The 21,480-nt window shown below is 47.4% G+C and overlaps 1 protein-coding gene across 1 annotated transcript in view; it reads left to right on the forward strand.

Annotated features, from left to right (window-relative positions):
- Positions 1–424: 424 nt before the first annotated feature.
- DZIP1L (DAZ interacting zinc finger protein 1 like) overlaps positions 425–21,480 on the forward strand; it is a 44,613-nt gene continuing 23,557 nt past the window's right edge. Inside the window, exons 1-5 of the mRNA XM_034782221.1 lie at positions 425–528; positions 13,924–14,502; positions 16,390–16,474; positions 17,892–18,016; positions 20,609–20,770. Of these exons, the coding sequence (XP_034638112.1) occupies positions 13,987–14,502; positions 16,390–16,474; positions 17,892–18,016; positions 20,609–20,770 (888 nt within the window). The 5' untranslated portion in view covers positions 425–528; positions 13,924–13,986. The remainder of the gene's footprint in view (positions 529–13,923; positions 14,503–16,389; positions 16,475–17,891; positions 18,017–20,608; positions 20,771–21,480) is intronic.

The following is a 21,480-nucleotide window of genomic DNA, read 5'->3' on the forward strand; positions in this document are numbered from 1 at the left end:
CTCTGTTCCCTTAAATCATGGGGCCAGATTCTCCTCTCACTCACCACAGTCAATCAGGAGTAACTGCACCGAAGTCCCTACAGCTAAACCAGTGTCAAGAGGCTACACGTCAGAGGAGAGTCAAACCAAGTGTTTCCAGTTGCCAGAGCAACAGCTTGGCTTTGGAGAGCATTTTACCATTTGTTTTTCCCTGGAGAAGCCCTCTCGGGGGAGGGAGGCGGCGCAGGCAGCTTTCATCAGCACATAGGCATGGGCTGAGGTGAGCTGAATTTTTCTCCTTGTGCTGAGACAAGGGAACTGGGATTTTGCTTGAGCTCAGCACTGACAGCTGCTTTTCCTGGGTGGTTTTGAATTTCCCGGTGGGAGATGAAGGGAGGGGTGTAGTGTTACAGCACAGGAAACCCTCCCTGTTTTCCACGCAGCTTTGCGTGGCCCCTCTGTGTTAGGAACCACTTTTTAACCCTCTGCATTCATCGCTCCAAGCCGACCTTTCTAGACTCTTTCCAAACTCTTCCTCTCTGGGGACAGGTAAGAATTTGCTTTTCTTGTGTCCTAGGGCTTGGATCTGCAGTCTCTCCTGGCCGGTCGAGTAATAAATACTGTATGTAAAAGTCTAGCTCGGAGGAGGGCTCTAGGCCAGTGTTTCTCAACCTTTTTGATACCAGGGACCAGCTTGCTGCTTTCCTAAACTGTGTCAGGGAGATCTCAGGGACTGCTGCCGTGCTCGGACCGATCCTTGAGAAACACTGTGTCTAGTTGGAAAGAGCTTCTGTTCGCTCTCATGCATTGGAAAAGGAAGTATTGCAGAGGTCCCGCTTGGTTAAGTATTAGCTGCTGTGTCATGTCCCCTTCCCCCTCCACTTGGCTGTGTGCTAAGTTTGCAGACGATGGGGCATTTTTTACAACCAGCCCATTAGACCTGAGATCTGCACACGGAATCCCTTCCTTGCTCCAGCAGTTAGAGAGTGTTCCTGTTGCATCTGTCCAGGAGAAAGAGAGTTTTGTGTGTGCGCCAGTGATTTCCCCAGGAAGGGAGGTCTGGAGCAGGCATGCAATAGAGGACCCTGCCAAGAAAGCAGGGGACGCCAGCACACTGCTGTCACTCACTCCGGGTCTTGGGGAGGGCTGTTAGCCTGCTAAGCTGTTTCTGAACCAGGGCCCAAATCCTGAAGTCCATCATCTGGTTCTGTAGCCAGTGGGAGATTTGCCTGAATGAGGTGAGGTCACCACCTTTGAAATGCAAACCCCCCAGCACCCTTATAGCTAGCCCACTGCAACCCCAACGGCAACTCCACAATACCCCACCTCAACAGCCATTTATAGTATCTGGAGAGAGAACACATATAGGTAAGATTGATAACATCACAAGTCTCCTCACTCTCCTGTGACTCAAACCCTCTCTCCCTCACACAATGCGCTTGTGTGTTGGTGGGCAGACAGCTGCTCTCTTTTCAACAGTTTTGATCTGTTATCACTTAAACCATGGAAGTGGGAACACGGCAGTATCTCTAGCTGAACACAGACACTTTTACATATCCCAGTGTATTGTCAGAATAATGCAAATCTTTAGACCCACGTAAAAAAACCCAGCAGATTAAATTATTTTTCTGTCAATTGGCAAATCTATTTTAAAAAATGACCAGGCTGGTCAAATACTGGCCAGCTGATAGCCCTAGAGTGAGGATTGAGAATACAACTGCCAGCATTTGGGAACTTTTTTTCCAAGGGACAAATTTCCAAATAAGCGGGGTTGGGGTGGGGATGGAGGGAGAGGCTACTGGCTCCTCTGTGTGAATGGGGTGCATTAGTCTTCCCCACAGCTCGAGTGCCTTTAAGGAGGGAAAAAAGGGCCAGCAAAATAACCAGAATGTCCCTAGAATGCTCAGATAGCGGGGGGAAGATAGGAGGTGAAAATGGGAATGGAGGGGTAGGAAATAATGCTGGTGGAAGATTCGATAATAATTGATCATTCTTAACACTTACTTACACCCTTTGCATGTTCAAAGTGCTTTACACACCTTAACTAAATAATCTTTATATTGTAAATTCCCTAGCGCAGGGACTGCCTTTTCCTTGTGGGTTTGTAAAGCACCTAGCACTGTGGGCTCCTAGGTGCTTTGGTAATACAAATAAGTAAGAGGAGGGGGAAGGCCCTCAGCCCCTCCAATAGCCTTCCCCTAGTTTTCTAATTGTTAAAACAAACTGTCAAACATCATATCACAATATACAACATAAATATTGTTAAATCAGAGCCTAAGAAGTTCTCAAGCAGCATTTTTCTTCCTTTGCCTTCCTGTATATTTTGATTATTACCTATGGAAATATTTTTGTTGGTTTGTATGTGTACAGTGAAATGAACATTTGCCGACATTTACCGATAAAAATCTAATCTTTCCAAACCTAGTTGTAGACTAGGGTGACCAGACGTCCCGATATTTCCTTGTTTGTCCCGCGTCCCGACCAGTGATCAGTTTATTCCCTGAAGTGACTGATTCCCCATCTCCTCACCAGCAGGACTATATTCACTCTTTCTTTCACGCTCTCTAAAATACTATAAATATATGTAATACATAGAGCATTGTGTTCTCTATAATTCTGTATTTCTGCAGCAGCCCTGTGGTTACCTTTGCTATATGTAAACAGTACAGGGCACTTTCGACACTGTTATTACCTAGGCAACCATAACAGGAGTTGATAACCCAAGGCTAGAAGTGATCCCTGCAGGTTTCTGTTTCACAGAGCGCTGCTCAGCATTCCCGTCCCCAGATCATATTGCATGTCACATTGCATGACAGTCCCGCTCTCAGGCCCCCCCTTTGTTTGTCACAGTAACAGTGAAATAGATGTTTCACTGCAGGACACTGAAAACTGACAGCAGTTGGCTGGTTAATTTCAGCTTGTGATTAACTGTTATGAGCCAGGGCTGGGGTTTGTGGCTGTTTTTTCACAGTGCCTGGCACACTGGGGTTCTGATCTCAACTGGGGCCTCTAGACGCTACCACAGTGCAAATCCTAAACAATGAATAGCAATCATTACTTCCACAGGCCAGAAATATGGTGCATCCGGGTATTAGTCATGGGAACCTTACCATTAGGGTTGCCAACTTTCTAATTGTACAAAACTGAACACCCTTGCCCTGCCCCTTCCAAAAGTCCCCACCCTTTCTCTGAGGCCCCCCTCCCTCTGTTGCTCACTCTCCCCCACCCTCACTCACTTTCAGTGGGCTGGGGCAGGGCATTGGGGTCAGGAGGGGTTGAGGGCTCCAGCTGGGGGTGCGGGCTCTGGGGCAGGGCTGGGGATGAAGAGTTTGAGGTGCAAGAGGGGGCTCTGGGCTGGGGCCAAGGGGTTTGGAGTGGACGAGCGGGCTCAGGGCTGGGGCAAGGGGTTGGGATGTGGGCTCTGGGAGGGAGTTTGGGTGCATGAGGGGGTCCGACCTGGGGTAGGAGGATGGAGTGCAGGTGGGGGTGCGGGGTCTGGGAGGGAGTTAGGGTGTGGGAGGGGATTCTGACCTGGGGCAGGGGGTTCAGGGTGTGGGCTCTGGCCAGGCAGGGCTTACCTCAAGCGGCTTCCGGTCAGCGGTGCTGAAGAGCTAAGGCAGGCTTCCTGCCTGCTCTGGCTCCACACTGTTCCTGTAAGCAGCCGGCATGTCCAGCCATTCGGTGGAGGCGTGGCCAGTTGGCTCTGCGCGCTGCATGCTGCCTGCGCCCGCTGCCCCTGCAGTTCCCATTGGCCACTGTTCCCAGCCAATGGGAACTGCAGAGTCGGCACTGGAGGCGGAGGCAGCGCATGGAGCCCCCCCGATCACCCCTGCACCTAGGAGCCAGACATGCTGGCTGCTTCTGGAAGCAGCGCAGAGCCAGGGCAGGCACGGAGCCAGCCTTAGCCCCAGGACCCTGCTGACCGGACTTTTAACGGCCCGGTCAGCAGTGCTGACCCAGAGCGGCCAGGGTTCCTTTTCGACTGGGCGTTACGGTCGAAAACCAGATGCCTGGCAACCCGACTTGCCATCTCTATCCCAACGAAGTCAGGTTGCGTAGGATGGGCTTTTAAAGGGTTTTTATTCACTTCCAGAAAAGCTATGAAGTAGGAAACAAACCTATCCCATTTTCTGTCAAATAATTCAATTGTAGACAGAAGTATGTTGCCCAGGTGCACACTGTTCCCTCTGGAGAACTACTGGGGAGATACAACTGTAACAAAAGCATGCAGGTAGCTGATTTGCAAGTTCACCATTTTCTGTGTTCCTTGGATGCAGGACAAGTGTCTCAGCGTTAGTCGTAGCCAGACCAATTCTCGTCCTGCTGACACCAGTCCAAATGAGGGGCAACTCCATTGACGTCCATGTGGTTTCTCCTGTGTTAACTAGGTGTAGGTGAGATCAGGCTCAGGCGCGGGCTCCGGCCCAGGACATGCACACCCAGGATAGATAGATTATGCTTCAGGGGGTTCTGAGTGGGAAGAACTCTGGCCGAGTTCTCTCAGCCGGGCTGTTTGTGACGCTCCCTCTCCTTGTTGCCTTGTGTCACTCCGTTTTACCCCCTTGGGCACAACTCAGGAGAAACACATGGGACGGATCCATGTTGAGTTACATCAGCTGACAATGTGGCCCATGAATCTCTATTTAAGTGTGCTAAAGGCTGTGAACAAATGCTGCCTTATCTTCCTTTGTGAGTTCAGCCTGAGCAGAAGCTCAGAAAAATCTGATAGAGCTCTGCATTCATGAAATGTACCCAGATCTGCATAAACTCTCACTCCGTTTCCTGGCCCTATTCATTACTTGAATCAGACACAGGCACCCTGCACCCTCAAACAATTTCAGACAATGAAATTGTCACATGTTTATTTTAACCACCTGGAGATCTCAGGCTGGCTGCGGTATAAGTCTACAACAGGCCACCCTTAGGCATCTAGTTACTATTGCATGTGACACACCTAGTAACACACTGTTGCTCTACACAACTCTCTGTGGTCAGTCATCTTGGTGTTCAGAGTTGATCTGAAAATATGGTATGTAACATTTTATAAATGGCAATTTTTCTAAATAACTTCTCTGTAGGAATAGAATAGCAGGTATCCCATCCCATTCAGGATGATTGTATAACACTGAGGGCAGAATTTCAGAATCCTGTAACAGATGTCCTGATTTTAATGGTTAAATACTGGTTACATTTTACAGTTTGTGGATATTAACCCTCAACAGAATTTCTAGCTACGGAGGCTAATGAGAAAGATTCCTTGAAACTATATAGAGAGATTTACAGATTTTTAAAATATCTTTTAAGCCTGGTTATCTAACTGCTCTAATATGTATGTCTGTATTTTAGGACACAAAATGACCAAACACTGTGTCATGGAATAACTTAGATTTAAGTCAGAGCTAGGTAACATAAAAAAAGTGTTTTTGACCTGTGGATGGCACAAATCAAAAATTTTGCAATATTTAAATACAATCAATGTATCTGTTTAACATGTGGTGTTTGAAAGCAGTCAGAAATGTGTGCTACCATGAAGAACTGTGTGTGTGTGTATTGTGACAAAGTTCCTCCTCTATCTTGGTGGGTCCTGCGCTTATTGGCGGATTTTCTTGCCTCAGAGATTCACCATGTGGGTTGGGGAACAGTCCAGAGACCTTCCCCTCTGGAAGAACCCACAGTCCAGGTCAATTGGGAGGTTTGGGGGGAACCCGGGCCCGCCCTCTACTCTGGGTTCCAGCCCAGGGCCCTGTGGACTGCAGCTGTCTATAGTGCCTCCTGTAACCGCTGCATGACAGCTACAACTCCCTGGGCTACTTCCCCATGGTCTCCTCCAAACACCTTCCTTAGTCTCACCACAGGACCTTCCTCCTGGTATCTGATAACGCTTGTGCTCCTCAGTCCTCCAGCAGCACACCCTCTCACTCTCAGCTCCTTGCACCTCTTGCTCCCAGCTCCTCACACTCGCCCCACAAACTGAAGTGAGCTCCTTTTTAAAGCCCAGATGCCCTGATTAGCCTGCCTTAATTGATTCTAGCAGCTTCTTCTTAATTGGCTCCAGGTGTCCTATTAGCCTGCCTGCCTTAACTGGTTCTAGCAGGTTCCTGATTACTCTAGTGCAGCCACTGCTCTGGTCACTCAGGGAACAGAAAACTACTCATCCAGTGACCAGTATATTTGCCCTCTACCAGACTCCTGTACCCCACTGGTCTGGGTCTGTCACATATCCCTCCCCCTGCTCAACGCCAAGGGGTTGGGCAGCTTGGGACGCCAGACAGTGCACAAGTGACAAGCCATCGGCGTTGTCATGATGGCTCCCTGCTCTGTGTTGCACACGGAACTGGAAAGGTTGGAGGGATAAGAACCATCTGGTCACCCATGTGTTCTTCTCCTTGTTCCGCTGCATCCATTGAAGAGGGGCATGGTCGGTCACAAGGACAAATCTGCGCCTGAGCAGGTAGTAGCGCAATGTTTCCATGGCCCATTTTACAGCGAGGCATTCTCTCTCCACCACTGCATATTTTTGTTCCCTTGGAAGGAGTTTCTGACTGAGTTATAGAATTGGGTGTTCCTCCTCCCCGACCATCTGTGATAGAACGGCCCCCAGCCCTACTTCCGATGCATCCGTCTGCAGGATAAACTCCTTGGTGAAATCAGGGGCTATCAGTACGGGGTTACTGCAGAGGGCAGTCTGTAGGTCTGTGAATGCTTCCTCTGCTGCGTCAGACCATCTCACCAGATCAGGTCCACGGGCTTTCACTAGGTCTGTCAGGGGGCTTGCCCTTGTGGCAAAGTGGGGGATAAATCATCGGTAATACCCCACCACACCTAGGAACGCCTGGACTTGTTTCTTGCGACTTGGTCGGGGCCAATTTTGGATGGCCTCTAATTTGTTCACTTGGGGTTTTACCAAAACTTTACCCATAATATAGCCAAGATATTTGGCCTCTGTAAACCCTACAGCGCACTTGGCAGGGTTTGCTGTAAGGCCAACTCGCCTGAAGGTATCAAGGACTGCCTCCACCTTCTCCAGGTGGGTTTCCCAGACTGGGGTATGAATGACCACATTGTCCAAGTAGGCAGCAGCATAACTGTTATGTGGGCGTAATAGCTTGTCCATGAGGCGCTGAAAGGTAGCTGGGGCCCCATGTAGTCCAAAAGAGAGGACAGTATAATGAAAAAGACCCTCTGGTGTAGATAACGCAGTCTTTTCTTTTGCGTCTTCTGCAAGGGGAATCTGCCAGTACCCCTTTGTCAAGTCTAAGGTAGTCAAGTACCGGGCATTACCCAGATGGTCCACTAGCTCATCTATGCGAGGTATGGGGTACGCGTCGAACTGGGATACTTCGTTTAGTTGCCGGAAGTCATTGCAAAATCTTGTGGTGCCATCAGGTTTGGGCACCAGCACGATTGGGCACCAGCACGATTGGGCTGGACCACTGACTATGGGATTCTTCGATGATCCCCAACTCCAGCATTTTTTTTACTTCTGCTTTTTTTCCCTCCCTTTTTGCCGCTGGCACCCGATAGGGACTCATTGTTACACTGGCCCCAGGGTTCATGACGATGTGGTGATATGTCTCGGTTGTTCGACCCGGTTTTGTGGAGAACCCATCTTGGTTCTGGAAGATCATCTCAGACACCTCATTCTTCTGGTCTGGTGTTAAATCGGGAGACACTCTCACCTGTTTGGAAGGCTTGTTTTCCTGGGTTAGGTTTTTTTGGACTGTTGTGCATGCCTCTTGTGCATGCCAGGGTTTCAGAAGGTTAACGTGATAAATCTGTTCTTGTTTTCTGCGCCCTGGCTGCCGCACCTTGTAGGTTACTTCCTCCACGGGTTCAACCACCTCATAGGGCCCCTGCCATTGGGCCAGAAGCTTGCTTTCTGCCGTGGGTACCAACACCATAACCTGATCCCCTGGTTGGAAGTGTCGCACTTTTGCCTGGCGATTGTAATGGGTTCGCTGGGCCTCCAGTGCCTTCTCCAAATGTTCCCATACAATAAGGGTAACCCGGGCTATCCGGTCTCGCATCTGCATTACATGCTCTATTATATTTCTCCCCTCATTGGGTTCCTCTTCCCAGATCTCTTTGGTGATATCTAGTATGCCACGGGGTGACGCCCGTATAATAACTCGAAGGGGGAAAACCCAGTTGAGGCCTGTGGTACCTCCCGGATAGCGAACATAAGGTAGGGTAGTAGGGTATCCCAATCCTTCCCCTCCCGACTTACCACCTTCCTTATCATAGCCTTGAGGGTTCGGTTAAACCTTTCTATCAACCCATCAGTCAGCGGATGGTAGACCGAAGTTCTCAGGGTATGTATATGGAGCAGCGTACAGAGGTCCTTCATTAGCTTCGACATAAATGAGGTTCCTTGGTCGGTTAATATCTCCTTCGGTAGCCCCATTCAGGCAAAGATCCCCACCAGCTCTTTGGCTATAGTTTTAGAGGCCGTGTTCCGCAGTGGGATGGCTTCTGGGTAGCGAGTAGCAGAGTCCAAAACAACAAGTATATATTGGTGGCCCCGAGCTGTCTTGTCCAGGTGTCCCACTAGATCCATGGCTATTCGCTCGAAGGGGACCTCTATGATGGGAAGGGGTACTAAAGGTGCCCTCAAGTGGGGACGGGGACTGTGCAGCTGACACTCCGGGCAGGAGGCACAGTACCTCCGCACTTCTTCACGTACTCCGGGCCAGAAGAACCATCGTAGTACTCGTGCCAGGGTCTTCTCTACCCCCAAATGCCCCCCAAAAAGATAACTATGAGCAAGACTTAATACAGCGTTCTGGTGTTTTTGAGGTACTAGGATCTGCTGTACCTTCTGCCCCTAGATTCATAGATTCTAGGACTGGAAGGGACCTCGAGAGGTCATCGAGTCCAGTCCCCTGCCCGCATGGCAGGACCAAATACTGTCTAGACCATCCCTGATAGACATTTATCTAACCTACTCTTAAATATTTCCAGAGATGGAGATTCCACAACCTCCCTAGGCAATTTATTCCAGTGTTTAACCACCCTGACAGTTAGGAACTTTTTCCTAATGTCCAACCTAAACCTCCCTTGCTGCAGTTTAAGCCCATTGCTTCTTGTTCTATCCTTAGAGGCTAAGGTGAACAAGTTTTCTCCCTCCTTCTTATGACACCTCTAAGATACCTGAAAACTGCTATCATGTCCTCTCTCAGTCTTCTCTTTTCCAAACTAAACAAACCCAATTCCGTCAGCCTTTCTTCATAGGTCATGTTCTCAAGACCTTTAATCATTCTTGTTGCTCTTCTCTGGACCCTTTCCAATTTCTCTACATCTTTCTTGAAATGCGGTGCCCAGAACTGGACACAATACTCCAGCTGAGGCCTAACCAGAGCAGAGTAGAGCGGAAGAATGACTTCTTGTGTCTTGCTCACAACACACCTGTTAATACATCCCAGAATCATATTTGTTTTTTTTTCAACATCATCACACTGTAGACTCATATTTAGCTTGTGGTCCACTATAACCCCTAGATCCTTTTCTGCCGTACTCCTTCCTAGACAGTCTCTTCCCATTCTGTATATGTGAAACTGATTTTTTCTTCCTAAGTGGAGCACTTTGCATTTGTCTTTGTTAAACTTCATCCTGTTTAACTCAGACCATTTCTCCAATTTGTCCAGATCATTTTGAATTATGATCCTGTCCTCCAAAGCAGTTGCAATCCCTCCCAGTTTGGTATCATCCGCAAACTTAATAAGCGTACTCTCTATGCCAATATCTAAGTTGTTAATGAAGCTATTGAACAGAGCCGGTCCCAAAACAGACCCCTGCGGAACCCCACTCGTTATGCCTTTCCAGCAGGATTGGGAACCATTAATAACAACTCTCTGAGTATGCTTATCCAGCCAGTTATGCACCCACTTTATAGTAGCCCCATCTAAATTGTATTTGCCTAGTTTATCGATAAGAATATCATGCGAGACCGTATCAAATGCCTTACTAAAGTCTAGGTATACCACATCCACAGCTTCTCCCTTATCCACAAGACTCGTTATCCTATCGAAGAAAGCTATCAGATTGGTTTGACATGATTTGTTCTTTACAAATCCATGCTGGCTGTTCCCTATCACCTTACCACCTTCCAAGTGTTTGCAGATGATTTCCTTAATTACTTGCACCATTATCTTCCCTGGCACAGAAGTTAAACTAACTGCTCTGTAGTTTCCTGGATTGTTTTTATTTCCCTTTTTATGGATGGGCACTATATTTGCCCTTTTCCAGTCTTCTGCAATACCTGTACTGGTGCAACCCGGTATAAGAGATCCTTCTTCATTATGAAGTAGGGTCCTGGTCCCTGGGTTTTCCCTTCCATGGGTACCCCATCTATTTCAGTCACCTCCTTCCTAATGTTGTCATACCTTGGGTCTTCTGCCTGTTCCCGTCCAAAATTTCCTCTCCCGGGGCTAATCTGCCCAAGATCTAGGGGCCCAATCTCTGTTGCCTCTACTGGTTTAGCAGCATTAGGGTGGGACTCAGACTCAGGTGCTTCTATCTCCTGCGTGGCCACCTTTTCAGCTGCGTGGGTCCGCCTACCTACAAGAGCGACCCTCTGGCTTTGGGTCAGTATTCGGGTTCCCAAGGCCTTAGCTGCCCTTCTTTCCCTTTTTGTCTTTCTACCCTGTCTGGGAGTGGAGAACAAATCTGGGGATATTTCAGAGAAGATTGGGGGTTGACAGTCTGCTGTGGATGCCTCATCCATTTTAGGGTCCCCATCTTTCTCCAATCCCCCTACTGGGAGTAAGTCTCCAAACCCTGGGAAGTCCCTCCCTATGAGCACCAGGTATGGGAGTTTAGGGACTACACCGGCTGCTACCTCAGTAGTGTTCCCTTGGATCTCAATTTTTACTGGGATGGTGGGGTAGTAACTAACTATCCCATGGACACATATTATCCCCGTATGTTTAGCCTGCAGCAGCTGACTACGCTTCACGAGCTTCCCTGAGATAAGCTTGATAGCACTCCCTGAATCAACCAGTGCCGTGGTCCCTACCCCATTTAGTTTCACTGGTCTGGTATACATATGTGGGGGTAGTGAGATCCCCACAAGGTGGATTAGGGAGCATGGATCTGCCCAGTGCCCCAGGTTACACTGCATAGGCTCCTCAGCACTGGGACACTGTGCAGCTATGTGTCCCCACTCCCCCTAGGCATAACATCTGTATGGAGCCCTAGGCGTTCCCCGGTCTCTTGGTTTGGGCAGTCTAACATCACAATCCTCTTCTCCCTCAGTGCTCCGACTCTTTGTGGCCTCTGATGGGCCTTCAGCCTCTCTCTTTTTCCACCTGGGCCCTCCTGGTGGCCCAGTCACCCGAACTCTAGGGCTTGGTGCTGCTAGTTTAACCCGGGGTGCCTCTTCCTTAACTGGTCGGGTCAGCTCCCTCGCTGTCCTTCGCCTCTCTACCAGGGCGACAACCTCGTCATAGGTGGAGGGTTCGTTCTGGCTTACCCGGGCACGAAGGTTTGATGGTAGTCCCCTCATGTATAGGTCGATGACCAGAACCGCTAGGATCTCTTCCGGACGCCGGGACTCTGCGTGCAACCACTTTCGTGCGAGATGGATGAGGTCATACAATTGGGACCGCGGGGTTTTGTCTTCCTGCTACCTCCAATCGCGATACTGCTGGGCCCGCTCTGCTGTCGTTACCCCAGATCTGGCCAGGATCTCTGCTTTCAGCTGGGGGTAATCTGCCGCAGCCTCTTCAGGCAGATCATGGTAGGCCTTCTGGGCCTCCGCACACAGGAATGGGGCAAGGATACCAGACCACTGATCTCGAGGCCAGGCCTCCCGTAGGGCTGTCCTCTCAAAGGCCATAAGGTATGCCTCTACATCATCCTCCCGTGTCATTTTCTGCAGCCAATGGCTGGCCCGTATGAGCCACGTCCCATCATGGCTGCGATTCAGCTCTGTAAGGGACTTTATCTGGTTTACCAGTTCCCGCAACATAGCTCGGACTTGAGCAGCCTGGTCCATCAGCAGGCGATTAGTCTCTTGCTGCAGCCACACTGTCTCCTGTTGGGCAGCTGCCTGGACACGGGTAGCCTCCTGCTGGGCCGCCGTAGCATGTATCAGTGCCCGCACTACATCATCCATGTGGTGAAAAAAAAAATACACCCTCTCCCCTTTTTTTTTTTAAATCACCCTCCTTCTTCCGCTGCACTGTGCACCCCAAGATCCCACTTCTCACACCAGTGTGACAAAGTTCCTCCTCTATCTTGGTGGATCCTGCGCTTATTGGCGGATTTTCTTGCCTCAGAGATTCACCATGTGGGTTGGGGAACAGTCCAGAGACCGTCTCCTCTGGAAGAACCCACAGTCCAGGTCAATTGGGAGGTTTGGGGGGAACCAGGGCCTGCCCTCTACTCCGGGTTCCAGTCCAGGGCCCTGTGGACTGCAGCTGTCTATAGTGCCTTCTGTAACCGCTGCATGACAGCTACAACTCCCTGGGCTACTTTCCCATGGCCTCCTCCAAACACCTTCCTTAGTCTCACCACAGGACCTTCTTCCTGGTGTCTGATAATGCTTGTGCTCCTCAGTCCTCCAGCAGCACAACCTCTCACTCTCAGCTCCTTGCGCCTCTTGCTCCCAGCTCCTCACACTCGCCCCACAAATTGAAGTGAACTCCTTTTTCAAGCCCAGGTGCCCTGATTAGCCTGCCTTAATTGATTCTAGCAGCTTCTTCTTAATTGGCTCTAGGTGTCCTAATTAGCCTTCCTGCCTTAACTGGTTCTAGCAGGTTCCTGATTACTCTAGTGCAGCCCCTGCTCTGGTCACTCAGGGAACAGAAAACTACTCATCCAGTGACCAGTATATTTGCCCTCTATCAGACTCCTGTACCCCACTGGTCTGGGTCTGTCACAGTATATATATGTGTGTGAGAGAGACAGAACGTTTAAACAGCTGTAACTGGATGGGTTTCTTTTTAAAGTTTCCACTTTAAAGCATTAAAAGCTGAAAAGTACCATTCAGCATAGTTACCATCTGTTGATTTTCCACATATCTAGTGATTGCTCGGTCTTCAATATATCAGTAGCTGACATGTATTTCCCTGCAGAATTTAACAAAATAAACCGATACCATTTCCTCACAGAGAATCATTTTCTAATAGTCTCTTCTATTTACATAGGCTATTGTTTATATGGATATGTGCGTCTCTATGCATGTGTATGCGTCTATGTATACAGTGTAGTTATAGCCATATGTTATTGGGATTCATACACTGTGGTTGCATGATATGTTTTAGGTGTGTATAGGTGTGCTGTATAGAGGTGTTTGTATGAACATTAGATATGTATTTGTAAATGTAGGTATGTGTATGCGTATAGTTGTGAGTGCTAGGGCCATTATATTAAAATGTGATTTTCTGAAATTGGCTCCTAAATACACATTTAGGCACCAAAATAAGTTCTCTGATTTTCAAAAGGGTTGAGCACAGCAGTTTGCATTGACTTTGTATAGGCATACATGTATGTGCAAAAACCATTGGTATGTGCATCTTCAGTATATGAGTGAGTTCTATACAGAGTTGGTAAAAATGTATTTTAATTACCACAAAAAATTGAAGAAAGTTTTCCTAAAAATAGTTTGGTTTTTCATCCCCCCAAAAATAAATAAATAAATGATTTAAAAAAGAACCATTGGAGGGGATGGTTGTGTTTTTTTTTTTTTTTTTTTTTTGACAAAAATCCAAAATATTCCAACAAAACCAGAAATTTTGTTGCAAAAATTTAACAAGCCATTTTTTTGTTCTGAAAAATGTTTTGATAAAATGTTGCAGCCAGCCCTAGGATCACAGAGATTTGAATGTATGCAGATGAAAGGTAGCTTTGTGTTTGCACACAGTAGATGTTCATGCTCAGTGCAGATCTCTGTGTGTGAAGAACGATAAACATACCTACCAGCCTTTTTTCCTTATTTTCCAGCCTTTCTCCCAAAATACATACTACCCATTGCATTGGCCTGTCTTCAGAACTAAGTGGCTGGGTATGCCAGGGCACACCACCTCCATGAGCTACCCTGCTAGTGGGATTGTCTTTGGGAACATGCTGGCCAACCCAGGTGGAATTCCCGCCTTCAAATTCCAGTCCCGTCGAGACAGCGTTGACTGGAGGCGGTTCAGTGCCATAGACGTGGAAAGGGTGGCTCGGGAGCTGGACGTGACCACGCTCCAAGAGAACATTGCCAGTGTCACCTTCTGTAACCTGGACTCGGAGAAGTGCCCGCACTGCCAGCAGCCCATAGACCCGGTTCTCTTAAAGGTCCTTAAGATGGCACAGCTGACCATTGAATACCTGCTGCACTCGCAGGAGTACCTGACTGCCAGCCTGGCGCTGCAGGAGGAGCAGCTGCAGGCTACCCTGGAAGAGCTGAAGCGCACCAAGCAGGAGCTGGACAAGCAGGCAGAGGAGTTGAAGGGAGTGAAGGAGGAGAGCCGGAGGCGGAAGAAGATGATTGCCACCCAACAGCTCCTCTTGCAGGCTGGGACCAATAACTACCACAAGGTGAGCTCTGGGGCAGAGAACAAAAATAACCTTCCAGCATTGATTGTCCTGGAGGTGTGAGAGGAAGGAGTCTTTTCACCAGTGACCTCAGCGGCAATGGCAATTCAATCCCCAGCAGCACTAGGTAAGCGTGACCTAGACCAGGCGCTAGACAGAAAAATTCCCTGTTCAGCCCTGATCCAGCCAAGCTGAACTGAAACCTTGCGAAGAGTTCCATTGACTACTGCCCTTCTTCTAGGTAAGTGTGTGCTTAAGTGGCGGGATCATGTCCCTGGTGGCTCGGGCACTCACCCAGGATGTGGGAGACCCTGATCAAGTCCCCCCTCTGCCTGCTGAGGAGAAGGGATTTGATCAGGGATCGCCCACGTCTCAGATGAGCTCCCCGAACCACTGGGCTATGGGACGTTCTGAGGTGGGTCTCCTTCAGTCTCTCCTGTTGAAGCCTCTTTCATTAAATGTCAGTTGGGCCACAGCCAGTAAGAATGACTCTCTAGCCCAGCAGTTGGAGCAGTCCCCTGAGAGGTGGCAGATGCCTGGTCAAACCCCTTCTCCCCCCCCCAGGGCAGCTGAACTGGGGTCTGCTACATCGGGGGTCAGGGCTCTAACTACTGGGCTAAAAAATGTAAGGGAGGAGATCCTCCTCCTTCCCCCCTCCCCCCAGGCTGTTTTGTGTGGAGTGAGGGAGGTACCTAAGATGCCCAGCTCCCGGTGAGGGGCCTCCCTGCAGCCCAGACTTAGGTGCCTAACTCCGGGAAGGGGTGTGGCTTAGGGCACACCCCTCTCTTCAGCATCTCCCATTGGCTATCTTAGACGGCTCCCTGCCTAGCGTGCTGGCTTTGTGGATCCCATTCTTAGGTGCCTCTCTCTCCCCATTTGTTGTATAAGGAGCCTAGGTGCCTCGCTCAGGCTCTGTGGATCCCAGTGTGTTCCTGTGATTTGCTAGGCACCTAAAAGTTAGGGGGTGCAATGCCGAAGCCTCTTTGTGGATCCAAGCTGAGGTGCTCAGAGTCTACAGTCCTGGGGGACATATAAATACCTATGATAGATATATGACAGGAAATGCTAGGATTCCTTTCTTTGGAAGCCAGTAGCACATTTCTTTCCTCCAGTCTTATTGTACCTACCCATTTATCCATAATTATTAAAAACAAGTGATTGCCAATAAATCACCACATCGGTCAGCTAATTTCCTTACTGCTGTGCAATGCATGTCCTACAAGCCATCGGATTTATATTCATCTATTCCAAACCGTCTCTTAGCCGCAGCTCTTCCGTCTTTATTAATGGCTCCAGCTTCACTTCCATCTTTTTCCAGTTGAAGACCAATTTTTTTTTTTTAATTGCAGTACTTCAGCCATTTTTGAATCATTAATTCATCCTCCTCTTCGTTTGTTAATGAGCCTACTCTCTCCCTAGTACTTCTTTCCTCCTGAATATCTTTATAAAAGCTCTTCTTTTTGTCCTTCATCACCCTGTGGCTGATATTGACTCGTTGTGGTCTTCTGTAGCCAAAAGTTTTCCCTGCAAGCCTGAGCAGTCTCTGAATCTTCTTCTTAGATTGTCTCTTCTTCTCCAACCCTACGAGAGGTTCTCTTTTGGCCTCAGAGTAAAGATGCTCTGATAATCGTGCAGTGATAAGGTTCTGACTCAGCGACAAAGTGTCCTGTGGCATCTTATAGACTAACAGAAGTATTGGAGCATAAGCTTTCGTGGGTGAATACCCACTTCGTCAGATGCATGTGGTGGAAATTTCTGACTCAGTTATCCAAGTATGTTGGGAACTCTACTTTCAACTAACAGAATGAAGTCTTTTTGTTTGGGGTGGGATGGTAGGATGTGATGGGATAATCTGACCCCTTTCATTCATTTGCTTTTTCTAATGCCCAGTGTCAGCTGTGTGACAAGGCCTTCATGAACTACTCCTACGTCCAAGCCCACATTCAGCGCAGACACACTGAGGCCAGCGAAGCTGGTGAGTATGGGGCTGAGCTTTTCTCCTTCAGCTTCTTTTTGGAAGGGTTTTAGGCCTCCTAGCTGCAGGGGATGACAAGCCTGGGAGAGGAGCAACATGGGCATGCAGCACTCTTTATTGATTTTAAGACTGTCTTTCTCTGATATACTTTTGTTCTAAGTAGATCATACTTTCCTTTAAGGAAGCTGCTGGGTCACTAATTTCCACTGTCATTGCCCTGAAGGGAGCAGCACTGCAGGGTCTGAGTCCAAGGCCAAGCTGCTAAGGTGATCATAGTGCATTGCCACCCAGCATCCAGTCTGAGAATGGGAAAAACGTATCTTCTCACTCCTCAAAAGAGGTGACAGACCCAGGGCTGGGACCTAGAGTGGGTGCTGTCAGAGAGACCAGGGGCTGTGTGAGGTACAGTGAGCCCAATAACTATGATACTCAGTATCTCTGAAAATCAAGCTGTATATTTAGGTTCATAGAAATGGATCTACGTGACTAACATTAGGTGCCCATCTGCACTGCTGAAGATCCCAAATCAGTAATGAAGCATTTGCATCTAAAATGAGAGACAACACATTTGAAAACACAGAGATGTCTCCTTTATTCAAAAAAAAAAAAAAAAAGGGAAAAAAAAGAAAGAAAGGAGAGACAGGGTGGCCTAGTGGCTAGAGCAATGGACTGGAACTTAGGAGATCTAGGTTCTAATCCTGGTGCTGCCACTGGCCTGCTGGGTGACCCTACGCAAGACACTGCCCCTTCTGTGCCTCAGTTCCCCATCTGTAAAATAGAGATGATGCTACTGATCTCCTTTGTAAAGCACTTTGCTATCTATAGAGTTACTTAGTCACTTATCAAGACCAGAATTCCAATGCTTCAGCTTGGCAGAGAAGAGAAGTCAGAACTGGAGCCACACAGACACTATAGTCACCTGTTCCACTACCCACAAACAAGTTGCCCGAAGGACAATCACAACATTGGGTACAAAAAATTCAAGCTGAGCTCAACTCAAGGATGGCTCTCCAGCTGCTGTGATATACATTCTGTCCAGCAGAGGGTAGTTGTGTTATACATATAGCTTACACATGTGTCCATCCTTAAGCCATTTTCCCAAGTATCTTATTTTAAAATTGCAGCAGCTGTTCAAAAAAACTTGCAGTGAAAAGCCAAAAATGGCTTGGTGTTTTTAATTTTGTTACAAATTTGAACATGTGCCACATTTTGCAAATGTTTTTCAATGAAAATTGAGCCCCTTTTCTGGGGCAAATGACTCAAGGACTGATCCTGAAGCTTTAAAGTCAATGAGAGTTTTGTCACTTGCTTTAATGAAAGCAGGATCAGATCCTAAACACCCCAAATAAGTCACAGCAGAAGCCTCTGGCAATTCAGGCCATCGCTCATGGTTCCACGGTTTGAATGTCCTTCCCAGAGAGACAGAAGAAGAAGCAGGTGGAGCAAATGGAGGATGAGATTCAAGAACTAAGAATGAAGCTGAAAGAGACCCATACCCAGCTGGAAATTGAGAGAGAGGCTGAGACTCAGCGCAGGGTTCAGGTATGAAAAAAAGTGTATTTCCAAGGATTTGGGGGGGAAACGGGGGAGGGAGGGAGGAAGGGGGACATTTATTTTACTTAGGGTGACCAGACAGCAAGTGTGAAAAATCAGGACAGGAGGTGGGGGATAATAGGAGCCTATATAAGAAAAAGCCCCAAATATTGGGTCTGTCCCTATAAAATCGGGACATCTGGTCACCCTAATTTTACTTTGACCTGAAACAAAATGAAAAACTCAGTAAACATTTTCCAACATCAAGGAAAAGTCTAATTTCTTTTGAAATTGTTCACAGAAAATCTGCAATGAAAGGCAAAACTGCATGACAGTAACAAAATTTTTGATATATCCTAAAAGTAACATTCCTTTAAAAACAAACAAACTTTCATATAAATGTAGGCCTAGTCTACACTAGAAAAGGTTTTCTGGTGTAACGATACGGGTATATACAGTCAGTGCTATACCAGCAAACCCTCCTGCTGGAGATGCAGCTATAACTGCCAAAGAGTGCTTTTGCTGGTATCGCTTATAGTAGTTCCCCAAACTGAATAAGCCATGCTGACAAATGGTCTTTTTGCCAGTATAACTTCAGTTACACTCGGGTTTCTTCCACTATCAAAATGTCATTAAGTCATAGCCCTGACTGATATTATTATACCAGCAAACATTTCCACCGTAGAACTGACTTTAGCCCAAGGCTGTCTCCACACATGTTTTTTGCAGTGGTGTAACTGAGGATATGTCTACACTACAATCACAGGGTGTGGCTGCAGCTGGTTGTAGATATATCTGAGCTAGTTCTCATCTAGCTAGCTAGGGTACCAGAGCAGTGACGCTGTGGCAGCCTGGGCTGTACTAGCCAACTTGGAATTCTGGGTAATTCACAGTGTTCTCATAAAACAAACTAGGGAAAGCAACCTAGATGGAGCTACTATATGGTGGGTGCATAACTGGTTGGAAAACCGTTCCCAGAGAGTAGTTATCAGTCATTCAAAGTCAATCTGGAAGGGCATAACAAGTGGGGTCCTGCAGGGATCAGTTCTGGGTCCTGTTCTGTTCAATATCTTCATCAGTGATTTGGATAATGGCACAGAGATTACACTTCTAAAGTTTGTGCACGATACCGAGCTGGGAGGGGTCACAAGTGCTTTGGAGGATAGGATTAAAATTCAATATAATCAGGCCAAACTGGAGAAATGGTCTGAAGTAAACAAGATTAAATTCAATAAGGACAAATGCAAAGTACTCCACTTAGGACCGAGCAATCAGTTGCACACATACAAAACAAAATGACTGCTTAGGAAGGAGTACTATGGAAAGGGATCTGGGGGTCATAGTGGATCACAAATTAAATATGAGTCAACAGTATAATACTGTTGCAAAAAACCACAAACATCATTCTGGGATGTATTAGCAGGAGTGTTGTAAGCAAGATACGAGAAGTAATTCTTCCACTCTACTTCATGCTGATTAGGCCTCAACTGGAGTATAGTGTCCAGTTCTGGACGACACATTTCAGGAAAGATATGGACAAATAGGAGGAAGTCCAGAGAAGAGCAACAAAAATGATTAAAGGTCTAGAAAACATGACCTATGAGGAAAGATTGAAAAAATTGGGTTTGTTTAGTCTGGAGAACACTGATAGGGGACATGATAACAGTTTTCAAGTACATAAAAGGTTGTTACAAAGAGGAGGGAGAAAAATTGTTCTCCTTAACTACTGAGGACAGGACAAGAAGCAATGGGGTTAAATTGCAGCAAGGGTGGTTTAGGTTGAACATGAGGAAAAACTTCCTAACTGTCAGGGTGGTTAAGCACTGGAATAAATTGCTTCATCATTTGAGATTTTTAAGAGCAGGTTAGACAAACACCAGTCAGGGATAGTCTAGATAATACTTAGTCCTGCCCTGCTCTCGAGGTCCCTTCCAGTCCTACACTTCTTTGATTCTATAATTACATACTCTTGTCAATTGGGTGTGTGATTTTATACTGAAATGGTTATACTGGTAGAAACGCTAGTGTGGCTGCAGTTATACTGGTATAACTATGCCTGATACCAGGATACCTTAGGCTACATCTACACTACAGGGGGGAGTCGATTTAAGATACGCAAATTCAGCTACGTGAATAGCGTAGCTGAATTCGACATATCGCAGCCGACTTACCCCGCTGTGAGGACTGCGGCAAAATCGACCTCCGCGGCTTCCTGTCGACGGTGCTTACTCCCACCTCCGCTGGTGGAGTAAGAGCGTCGATTAGGGGATCGGGACGCGATAAATCGATCCCCGAGAGGTCGATTTCTACCTGCCGATTCAGGCGGGTAGTATAGACCTAGCCTTATAGGAATAAGCACCTCTATACCAATATAACCGCATCCACACTTGAGTGGGGAGGTACCACTTTAGTTATACCAGTATTGTTAAATCAGTACAAAATTTGGGTGCAGATACGACCTAAGCTCATTGCAGCTGACTGATTAATGAAGTGAGATTGTCAGAGCTGGGGTTGGGGAAAGTGGTGGTGGGGGGGTCTGAATCATTTGACAGGTTCTGTTTTCCTCTCAGCTCCAGCTTGGAGTTTATGTTTCCTTGGCAGGAAGCAGAGAAAGTTCGCCAGAGGGAAGAGGAGGGAAAAAGGAAATTTGAGAGCTGGAAAGAGGAGGAGAGAACAAAGTTTCAGGAGGAAATGAATGGCTTGCGGCAGTTGTTCCTGACAGAATTCAAGGACATTGCCAGCAAGAATTCTGCCTTGGAAGGGGTGAGTGAAATGTGAGGGTTAACGTTCTTCGGTTGAAACAGATGCCCAGCTTTCCCCCTGGCATGTGTGTTGGCTTCAATAAGTCCCATTGCTTTTTCTCTTTAATGCCGTCAGATCAAAACAAAATATCAAAGGTTGGCAAGGATGTTTTTCATCCACAGGCTGATAAGCGTAGCTCCCCTTTATACCAATGGGGAAGGTGAAGGAGTGTCACACAAGGAAATATCAGTGAAATTAGGAAGCAAAAAAATTGGCTTAAAATAGTTCTGGGAACCCAAACGAGTGACAGCAAGAAATGAGGCTTCAAGGGGCGCTGAACATGCTCAGTGGAGTCAGTGGGATTTCAGAGCTCGGTGACCTGTGTATTCCAGCCCTGCAGTAGCCCTGGCATTTTAATTTGCCCCATTGCACCCCAGTTTAGCAACACGGATGAGTCTCTCTCAGAATAGGGACAAATATTGACCTGTTCAAGGAAACTCCTTACCATGCCCTGCCATGTCGTGTACAACATCAAGCCAGGATTGCTTGTGTCTAGTTCAGTTCCATTGTTATTTTTATGGTAAGTCTCATCTAAAGGAAAACAATATTCTAAGGTCAAGCACTCCCATCTGACAGGCAATGCAGCAGTTTGATAAGTGAGTTGCAGGTGTCAGGGTTCAAGTCACTTTCCCATCAGGTACCATTGCTAGCTGGTATCTGACACGGGTAGA

This window comes from Trachemys scripta, chromosome 9 (genome assembly GCF_013100865.1).
Source record: "Trachemys scripta elegans isolate TJP31775 chromosome 9, CAS_Tse_1.0, whole genome shotgun sequence".
NCBI lineage: Eukaryota > Metazoa > Chordata > Testudines > Emydidae > Trachemys > Trachemys scripta.